Below are 10,342 nucleotides of genomic sequence, written 5' to 3' on the forward strand. Positions count from 1 at the left end.
CATTGTATATACGTTTACTCACCCAAATAATTCTAGCTATTTAATATCCAAGGCGTAATTTCTACACTGGTGCCAACTAATTATCGAGCGAGTAAAAATCACACATGACAGAGGGAAATGGGTCCTCATCAATCATAGTTTCATAACAGCAGCATCCTCGCGTAGTCCTCGAGTACCAGGAGCCTCTGCTCCTTGTTGTAAGAGTACATGACGCTAACCATCCTGGCGATTTGTAATTAACCTATATTTAATACTCCTAATTAGTATCTAAATATTGATGTGACTGGACAAACTGTCCCTGTAACCAAACACCCCTAAGTGGCATTCCTGATGTGACAATGCCATTTCTTAGGTAGTCCTCTGCGGCAGGAACATGACCGGCTGCCAGCCATTTTGACTCAGCCATGAAACATCAAACAGCTCTGTCCACTGCACCAAATGGTAGAGTTTCATGTGTTAACAATTGTTCAGAGGTCATCATCTGAACATGCAGGAAATTTTTTATAGTGCGTGAAATATCTTAATAAGTTTTTGATGGAGGCAGTTGTGCTATTCAGCAATATAATATAGGACAAATAAATCAGAACTAGATGGAAAACGAGTTAGAAACATACAGCTTTCCTGAGGTGATTGGCAGGGTTCACTCCATGCTGCTTTTCGGCCACATCTGCGATCTCATTCATAGTGGTGTAAAGAGCCTTGTAGCATGATCTCATGCAGCTGGGGAGTGAATCACAAGGCTCAGTATTCCACCTGCGAATTGCACTTTGTGAAATGTGTCTCGACGTATGAAACAACTAAGATTATCTAACCCAAGTATCTTTGCCAGGCTTACATTTTGATTTCCTCGGTGAAGAGAGAGAGCTCATCTTGTGTGCCAACAAGATCAAATATGTCATCAACAATATAGACTAGTGAGATGACCTTTATCAACTCAACCCGGTATTTGGAGATGGAAGATCCGTGGAGGATCATCATGGACCACATGTACCATTTCAGCAACTGGTCCCGGGCCGCCGGTATTTCTTGAGCCAGTCCTAGGCCCATCCACCATCTGATTTCTCCAAAAACATTAGAACTCATATGCATAGAAATTCTTTTTCTCACTGCTAGAAAAAAAATAAGTTGCCATTATATTCTCTTTAATTTTGATATGTGGTACAATCCCTGCACATTGTATACAAGAATGTTCATGCAATTTCTAGCAAGGATAACTTTTTTAATGTACCTTTTAACCTCTTCCATTTCTTTCTGATGCAGCAGTTTGTTAAGATGGAATTCTGCAATTGCCAGCTGCTGCATTGCAGTAGCACACTTTTTGCTTGGCAGGCTCTGCAGGTAGCTGAGGTGGTGCCTGGCCTTGTACTGCATCAGGCTCAGGTGGTATGGGTGATCCAGGGAGTGCCTCACATACCTTGCGAGGCCTGGCTCCAGGTACCTGATGGCAGATGCAAGGTGCTTGCTTGAGAACACCTTTGCCTTGTAGAGTGATGCTTCTTCTCCAATGTCCAAGTGTGACATGTCATGCAAGCTTAGGAGCCCCACAATGTCCTTGCTGGGAGCAAGGCTGAATTCGCCAGCGCTGTTGGTGAACCTCCGGAGAACGTCATCTGCCACACATCGACCGAGGAGTCATCGAAACTGTTTAATGTTTGAACATCAATATATTTTCCCAAAAGTACTGCGTGCCGGTCACAGTTTTGATTTTTGATTTTGTATATATGTAAAACTTTTTCCGTCTATTACCATTGCTGTTGCCAATTTTAGTGGCAAAACTTGTTTGATTCATAGTTGATTTTAGTCCCGGGTCATCCATAGCCTTTAGTCTCGATTGGTGTTACCAATTGGGACTAAAAAATTTCGAAAAAAATAAAGAAAAGCCACACGCCTGCTGGCCGCCCGCCTGGCGGCAGCGTGCACCGCCCGCCCGCGCCCGTCCCGCTCCGCCAGCATCTTCGCCTCCCCCACGAGCCGCCTCCGTCTCCCCCGTGCCCGGCCTCCGCCTCGGCTCCACACACTCCGCCCACCTCAGCTCCGCCTTGCTCCGCCCGCCACCGCTAGCCTGCTCCGCCCGCCTCGGCTCCGCCTCGCTCCGCTCCACGTGCCGCCACCCGCCCTCGCCCCGCTGCCACTCCTTACTGCCAGTGAGGGGCGAGCAGAGGGGGAAGAGGAGGGGCAGCAGGGGGAGGGGATGGCCATCCGTGCCGGAGGGAGAGGAGGAGGAGGAGGAAGGAGAGGAGGAGAGGAACACCTGCTAAGGACTTGTGCGCGTGGAGAAGAAAGAAGGCGCCCCTGTGAAGATAAAGACTTGCGCGTCGAGACCCGTGCGCGGCCCTGTGTTTTGTCCTGGTTGGTGTTTCCAACCGGGATTAAATGTTTTGTCTCAGTTGGAATTATCAACTGGGACAAAAGGGGGGGCATCCCTAGCAAATCTTTTCAACCGGGACTAAAGCTCCTCCCGTCGGTGTCCTTTCGGTGCCTCATTTTTTACATAGGACTAAAGATTTTTTAGTCTCGGGTCCAAAGTCATCCGGGACAAAAAAGGATTGGATGGAATATCAGTTCTATAGTAGTGCAATCTTATCCTCGATCTGTCCACCGCCTTCCTATCCTCTCTCTCCCCCGCCTCCTTATCCGCTCCTCCGCCTGTGTTCGCTGCCTCCCTCTCCCGTCCCTCTCTCTCCCCTGCCCTCCTGCTGCCGCCCCCACCCCCTCCCTCTCCCATCATCGTTGCCCATCCCCTTCCCCCTCCGCTCGCCCCTCACTGGTAGTGAGGAGCGGCAGCGGGGCGAGGTGTAGGGCAGTGCTTGGGTGGTGGGGTGAGGTACGGGGCGCGTGGAGGTGCTCGGCGATGTGCACAGGGGTGCGGCGGCGGGGCACAGGTATTTTCTTTTTCTTTTTCGGCGGCAGCGGCGGGCCGCGGGATGCGGGGTCGGGCGGTGTGGTGGTGGCGGGGTCGGGCGGGAGGGGTAGCGGGGGCTGGGCTCGGGCGGGGTTGTTTCTTTTTTTTTAAATTTTTTAATACCCTTTAGTACTTAGTTGTATCAACCAGTATTAAAGGCCTGTCCTTTAGTACCGAACTAGCAATACCGGTTGCGCAACTGGTACTAAAGGGGTTACGAACCAGTACTGATGGGGCTTTCCCCAACGGTAGAATGGAACAAGTTTTATACATTGGTGCCATTGTTCTAACAAAAATATTACAAAAGCAATGGTGTTAAGTTTCACATGTTTGAGACTGCTATAGCAGTTCTCTCTATACATACCATATACTTTTACTGACCTGCTGAGTGCTGAAACATCATGCCCATTCTCCCTCATGAGCCTAAAGGAGAGGGTTGCATCGAGGAGGTCACCGCTGTCAACGAGATCCATGCACACGCCCATGGCGCTCTCTATTTCTTCCTCGAAGTAGTGGGCGATGCAGAGGCGCTTGAGGTTGTCGACGACAGCCATCGTCTCCCGTCCTCTCTCCCGATGCCCATGCAGAGTCTTTTACATAGTAACGATGCTCTTCTGGGGTGTTTCAGGCAGAGTGTGAGCACAGATGTAACTAGGACACACTAGGTCACTTGTATAGAGAAAATCACACTAGCAGGATTCTTGATTACGGTTACAATTCATGGGGGATCAATGCAAGTGTATGCATCATATCGGTATAATAACTCATGCATGGATTAGTTGCTCTCTTTATAAGCTAGCTGATTGGTAAGCTAACCTGGAGGTCAATGTCACTAGCCGGCAGCATTTTGGAAGCCGGCAAAGGGCGGCCGCCTCGCCGGACAGCCGCCGGTGAAGCTGAAAGGAGAATATGCTAAGAAAACTCTTTTGTGGAGAAGATATGATGTGTCCTCGCCAGCAGTTCTGCACTAAAAAATATTTTAAATAACTTCTCTCAGTACACATATCATCTTTACCATTTCACCTACACTATACACATGTGACTGAGAAAGAGATGCTTTTTATTTAAAATAACTTATGAAGAATTTAATACCGTGTGGTAACACCAACCGAACTAAAAGGGTGACTTTTAATACCGGTTAGTGTTACCAACCAATAAAAAATCTACCTTTTAGTACCGACCGGTACTAAAAGACTTCCGAGGGCTACCAAATTATTTGGATCCTGCTTAGTACCGAGTCCAAATCGTTCTGATATTTTTTTTTCATCCAAACCCCGTTTTCTAGCGGTGCATCATGCCTAGTCTCCCCGGTGAACCTGGATGAGAGGGTTGCATCGAGGAGATTATCGTTATGGACGTACGAGATCCATGCACGCGACCATGGCACTCTCGATCTCTTCCTCGAAGTAGTAGTCGATGCAGAGGCGTTTGAGGTTTTGCCAATATATCATTATTCACTTCAGTTGGAAAAAAAAAGAAAATGACACTATGGTTTGGATTAGGGTTCACTAAGAATAGGGACGGAGCTAAACTCAAATTATGGCATTTTACCTAACAATCGAACTAATAGTGTTAAATTTTTTCATAATTTAACCAAAATTTAAATATTTAATGAAAAGTTTTTATGGTTTTAGGGGGACCGTGGCCCCTCCGCCCCATTCTCTCCGCCAACTGTGAATTAAGAAAAAAAAGATAAAGATTCTATGCACATCATATACTTACTACTCCCTCCGTCCTAAGTTATTAGTCATTTGAGATTTTCTAGATTCATAGATTTTTGTATGCGTCTAGATATATATCATATCTAGATGCACATGAACTTAGAAGAATCAAAATAGTAGATACGGAGAAGCTGGGTAATTAAGCTACCTGGAGGTCAAGGTCACCGGACAACAGCGTTTTGGACACCGGATAAGAGCCGCCGGGGCGGCGTAGCTGAGCGTTTCCGGCCGCCGCCGGAGACGAAGCTGGAAGAAGTAGGCGGCTGCAGGGATGAGGATAAGATGTGTTCGGGTGCAGCAGCCATTATTGCAAACGCGAGTGTATATAGTTCAACTCAATTTGCGTGCTGTGGGTGATTGGTATTATATGCATGGAGGTATCAACAGGATAGGGATAGCCTTGGTGTGGTGCTAGATGTAGCTCCTGCAGGTTGCATCAAACTGCATACGTGTAGTCTCGATCGATCTCCAACACGTGTTTGCGGTGCATGTGAAAAACATGCAGCCCGAATGTGAGGCCGCACGTGACCGAGTGTAGGTTTACTAAAAATCTCCGGAGAGTATCAAAGTTAGATCGGTACCGGAGTCAATTTATTCCGAAATTTTTATTAGGATCAAAGTCTCGTTTTTATAGTAGTACGTATCCGTCAATGATGAAACGTATGTGTTAACTTTGTCAATCTTTTAAAGGTGCTCGTATGGGTACTTATTGTTGATATATCTTCTTTTTAATGGACAAAATTGAATATGAGCCTACCATAATAATATTTTTAGTACTTTTTGTTGATATATCTTCTTTTTAATGGACAAAATTGAATATGAGCCTACCATAATAATATTTTTAGTACTTTATATAGATTCTACACCATGTGCATTAATCTCATTCTTCTGCTCTTCCAAATGAATGGCTTTTATTTAGGTTGGTTTGTCACGTACACGGTGCGCTTTTCATTGTCGCTTTCCTAAAGCCATATCTTTCAGTTAAACGTTTTAAGCTTTTTGTAACTATTTGATCATGTGACTTGCACCTGCACACGAAATGGTCATGAGAGCTGCAACGCATGTGGGATGCAGGAACTTAATTTTGTTTGGTTCCACCTTAGTTGCTAATAAAAGTTTAGCAATTTTTAGCTGCTAAACTGCCAAACACCCTTGCTAAAACTTGCTAAAGTTGAGTTGCTAAAGTTTAGCACTTTAGCAAGTTTTTGGTTGCTAAAACTTGCTAAAAGGTGGGCTGGACAACCTATACCCCTCATTTATTGCTTGTCTCCCCCCCTCCTGCGCACCTTTAATAAGGGTAGATAGATCTTTTTACAGCTCATTAAATACCTTTTAGCAAGAGTATCCAAACAGCTTTTGCTAAAGTTTAGCAACTCTGAATTTCAGCTGCTAAACTTTTAGCAAGAGTATCCAAACAGCTTTTGTTAAAGTTTAGCAACTCTAAATTTCAGCTGCTAAACTTTAGCAAGAGTAACCAAACAGGGCTTTAGCTTCATTTTCTTAATAATGCTGGAGGATAGAGAAACATATATATGGGCATTTTCAATTATTTTTTATTAATGTCACTGATAGGTAATAGTTATTACTTATTATGGTAGGCCCATATTTAATACTACTTCTGTACATTTGAACTGCTGGTCGAGCTTGCACCTTTTCTCTTTATAAATAGTCGGAAATAGTACAACAATGCGTCTGATCGAATGCAAAACATGAATCGAGGTCCGAACTGCAACTTGTTTCTTCAGAGGTGGGGCAGCAACATTTTTATAGCAAGACAGCCAAATTCTGAGATTCACGTCATTTTTTTCCTCACCACGCAACTAGAAGGCAACGACAAGACTCCTGTGCTGGCCAAAGAACTTGTCGCTCAGATTCTGAAGCTTCCCGCCCAACTGCTCAAGTGACTCCACCTCTCTATCTGGAAATGAGTCTCGGACATGGACCCTCAGCACCTTCATAACTTGGGGTACAGCATCATGGCGATCAAGTGCTCAGCATTCACAGGGTCTTTCACTTCCAAACACGATGACTTCCCAAGGTATTTGGTATTTGACTCCATAGATGAGAAGAGCAGCTCCATTTTCGGAAGATGAAAATTTTATGCATGCACACAACACACTGGGAGATGCTGGATCACTGCTCAGTAAATATCATGACAGAGTATTGTTCACACATCCTCTTCTTTTTGTACTTGGAGAAGCATCAGCAGCCCTATTTGTCTCACCTGCACTTCCTTTAACCAGGAATACGGTGTCAGGAAATACAGGGTTTAGTGTCTCTTTAGGAGTGACCATCAGATGGGCTCGTGTAATCTGAATTATCTGATGCTATGGGCGATTTCAGGAAAATCAAATCATTTTGTGGATCCTTTAATAAAGTGTAGCATCATCTGACAACCCTTGATGAATGACCATCCGTTCCTTGCCAGTCAGCTGATCAGGTAACCAACTTGATATTGAGTTTCAGCATTCTCTCTCTTCCAGACCACACTGCACTGAAGCTGCAAAGAGTTTGCAAGGTTTCTTGGAACAACATTGAGTAAATCCTTAGCTCCTTTGCCTAATTCTGGCAGTGGCACGACTCATCTGTTTACCAACAAAATCAGCTTCTTTCATCTTTCCAGCTTCCTCGAGTGCATGATGAAGCAAGATTACGCTGCGAGGTGCAGCAACAGCAGAAGTGCTTCCATTCTCAATTAGCTCATAGAAAAGCCGGAATGCCTCTGAAGCTTTACCGTCCATGGAAAGGCCATCCAGAACCAAACTGTGAACTGCCACACCCAGTTCATGGTGCTTCTGCAAGCTAAACAAAGTAAACTCTGCTGCATCTATGAACTTCTTGTCCTCACAAAGTGTTTCAATTAGCTTTTCCATCTTGATGTAATAGCCATTATCATACAGACGCTTAGTAATCTTGTATGCACGGTCATTGAGGTCACTTTTGAACAATACATCAATCAGATTAGTTGAAAGATCAACATTCTGCCGGATTTTTCTCTCTAGCATTATCTCAATCAAATCAGCAGCTTCTTTTGCACAGCCATCTTTCTTCAAAAGCCCCAAAAGAACCGAGTGGAATGTACTTGTGCTAGGCCGAAGACCACTATTTAACATCCTGTGAAGAGTTTCCCAAGCAGATTTCATCCTTCCCTTCTGCATAAAGCCATCTATTACAGCAATATAGCACTCGTTGTCAGGGATAAGATCCCTCTTCAACATTGAGAGCACCAGCTCGTAAGCTTCTTCAAAATTGCCCTCCTTACAATGTCCTAGGATCAGCGTCTTGAATGCTTGGAAATCAACCTTGCTCCTCCTATCTAGCAACTGCCCGAACAGGATCCTGGCCTTTTTAGCTTTTCCATTCTCACAAAAGTACACAAAAACTGGGTTGTACGCTGCGATAAGTGGTACAGAACCACCTCTTTTCTTGAGCAACTCCTCCTCCAAGATCTCATCCACTAGCTCCTCAGCCCGACCAAACTCACGACTCTCACACAATGCCCGGATCACCATGCTATAGCTTGCAGAGTCTCGTCTCACGTGTAGTTCTGTCATTTGATCAAACACCTTCATTGCATCCTCAAACCGCCCTTCACTGTAGTGTGCAGCCATCAGCGTGTTGAATGTGCATGTGTCCGGCTTAAACGACTCCATCTCGAACACTTCCTTCACTAGCTCCATCCTTCCAGCCTCACAGAAGCCCTGCACCATCGTGTTGAAGGTGACCCTGTTTGGCGGCACGCCATTTGCGACCATCACCTTGAAGAGCGCAAGTGCCTCGTCGGCAAGCCCCTTTGCACAGTACGCCCTGATCATGGTTGTGTAGGTGACAACGTTAGCGAAGGCGCCACTTTTGCTGTCTTCTTCGCTCACGTGCATTCCGTCGAACAGCTTGCGCGCGGTGGCCAGGTCGCCCCCGCGGCACAGAGCAGATAGCAGAGAATTGTACGTGATGGCGTCGGGGGCGAAGGCGTAGGTCTCCGGCAAGAAGCGGAAGAGCTTGAGGAGCGTGTGGGCCGACGGGCGCGGGGAGGCAGTGGAAAGCCCATGGAGGAGGGTGTTGAGGGTAGTCACGTCGGGCGAGGCGTCGGGGGAGCGGAGGAACGCCGCGAGCAGCGCGGAGGCGGCGCGGCGGCGGCCTCGTCGGAGGAGCGCGGCGAGGAGGGAGTTGAAGGAGTGTGGGGTGGGGGCGGGGATGGAGCGGAAGAGTGAGGTGGCGGCGCGGACGCGGCCGGCGGCGGCGAGTGCGCGGAGGAGGGCGTTGAGGGCGTGGGTGGGGAGGAGGGTGAGCGGGGAAGGGAGGGTGCGGAAGTAGGAGAGCGCCGGGCGGAGGTCGCGGGAGCGGAGGAGGTGGTGCAGCTTCCTCGCCGCCGCCACCGCCGGCGGCTCCGGCTCCGGCGGTGCGCCCATAGAGGGGGAGGCGAATTGCTCTCGTTCTTGCCAATTTTTTGAGTAAAATGTACGGCCGGTGCTTGACCTTGGAAGCGAGTATCATTTGCCTCTCCAAACTTCCAAAATGCACATTCAACTCCCTAAATTTGCTCTCCAAACTTCCAAAATGCACATTCAACTCCCTAAATCTGCTAATTGGTTCTTCAACTCCTAAATCTGCTAATTGGTTCTTCAAAATTTGCTAATTGGTTCAATGCCCGCACTAAAATGCCTGTGTGGCATGCTGGGTGTGTGTTGACGTGGTCTGACATGTGGATCCCACTCGTCAGATTCACCATCTTCTCCCTGCCTTCGCTCTCGGCCTCACCTTTCTGACTTTCTCCCATCCATCACCAACAACATCTCCGGTGGGACCCGTGGGTAGCGGCGGGCTAGCGGCGCCGGCGCATCTTCGGCGGGAGACCGTGATGAGGCAGCGGCGGCTCCGTCGGCGGCAGCTGCCGGCGCAGCCCATGACGGGGATGGGGAGGATCGGCGGGACGGCGGTTCGGACGCGGGGTCGAGCTCCCAGTGCTGCGCCGCCACCCCCGTCCTTGGCCAGTGTGCTCCATGCGCCGCCGCACCTCACTCCCCCGAGGTACCGCCCCGATCCTAGCGTCCCCAAGCTGTCGCATTGGACAGGGGGTGCGCGGCACTGCTTGCTTGCCCATGGCAGTGCGCAGCCTCCGGGACGACGGCGAGCAGCACGCTGGAGGAGGGACGCTGGGCGGCGGCGGGAGGCCTGCGGCGAACGGCACGGGGCGGAGCAGCGTGATTCCAACAGGCGAGCTCGATGCGGCGGCAGCAAATCGAAGCAATTGGGTGAGCTCGCAGGTCGTAGCTGTGGGAGAAGGCAGGGGCGACCTTGATGTGGCTGATGTATGGGCGAGATTGATGCGGTGGCGGCGACGAATCAAAGCGGCGGGTGGAGCTCGTAGGTCGCTGCGATGGGAGAGTGTGGGAGCAAGCGTTGTGCGGCCGCCGTCCGGGCAAGAGCCGCCACAGGGGAGCTCGATCTCCGCCCTGGCCGCTGCGTGGGAGCTCGCCGTGCCGCTGCGGTCGTTCCGCAAAGAGGAGCAGCTCGAGGCTCGACGCGGGGGGGGGGGGGGGGGGGGGGGGGGGGGGGGAGGGGGAGGGCCGCGGGCTATAGATTGTTCTGTAGGGACCTCCACCCCTATTAGTTATCGAACGTCTGACAGTAACCGCGTGGGGCTAATGCCAAGAATCCTTATCCTACCTCTATTGTAAATAAAAATAATAAACTAATTAAGCCTTGATTCTAAATTCTA

General features: G+C 48.7%; 2 protein-coding genes across 2 annotated transcripts; both read right to left on the minus strand.

The window, feature by feature from the left end:
• Positions 1 to 281: 281 nt before the first annotated feature.
• Positions 282 to 4,941, minus strand: LOC101782336 (terpene synthase 2, chloroplastic-like). The gene is made up of 7 exons (XM_022825808.1): positions 4,772 to 4,941; positions 3,719 to 3,864; positions 3,284 to 3,516; positions 1,229 to 1,610; positions 836 to 1,054; positions 615 to 753; positions 282 to 429 (listed from the first exon to the last, which is right to left on the minus strand). The coding sequence occupies exons 3-7, from the start codon at positions 3,309 to 3,311 to the stop codon at positions 349 to 351; spliced, it is 849 nt and encodes a 282-aa protein (XP_022681543.1). The 5' UTR covers positions 3,312 to 3,516; positions 3,719 to 3,864; positions 4,772 to 4,941; the 3' UTR covers positions 282 to 348.
• A 1,215-nt stretch (positions 4,942 to 6,156) lies between these two features.
• LOC101778032 (pentatricopeptide repeat-containing protein At1g02060, chloroplastic) lies at positions 6,157 to 10,140 on the minus strand. The gene has a single exon (XM_004952023.3). It carries the CDS (start codon positions 9,030 to 9,032, stop codon positions 7,170 to 7,172), a length of 1,863 nt encoding a protein of 620 aa, XP_004952080.1. The 5' UTR covers positions 9,033 to 10,140; the 3' UTR covers positions 6,157 to 7,169.
• Positions 10,141 to 10,342: the final 202 nt, after the last annotated feature.

Source organism: Setaria italica, chromosome I (assembly GCF_000263155.2).
Source record: "Setaria italica strain Yugu1 chromosome I, Setaria_italica_v2.0, whole genome shotgun sequence".
NCBI lineage: Eukaryota > Viridiplantae > Streptophyta > Magnoliopsida > Poales > Poaceae > Setaria > Setaria italica.

Excerpts from the sequence above, each read along its gene's own strand:
- LOC101778032 (XM_004952023.3), bottom strand. The coding sequence starts at position 9,032 with ATGGGCGCACCGCCGGAGCCGGAGCCGCCGGCGGTGGCGGCGGCGAGG.
- LOC101782336 (XM_022825808.1), bottom strand. The coding sequence starts at position 3,311 with ATGGGCATGATGTTTCAGCACTCAGCAG. Across the intron at positions 1,055-1,228 it reads GAAATGGAAGAGGTTAAAAG|ATGGTGGATGGGCCTAGGAC; the intron begins GTACATTAAAAA and ends TGGAGAAATCAG. Across the intron at positions 430-614 it reads CCAATCACCTCAGGAAAGCT|TGGACAGAGCTGTTTGATGT; the intron begins GTATGTTTCTAA and ends CATTTGGTGCAG.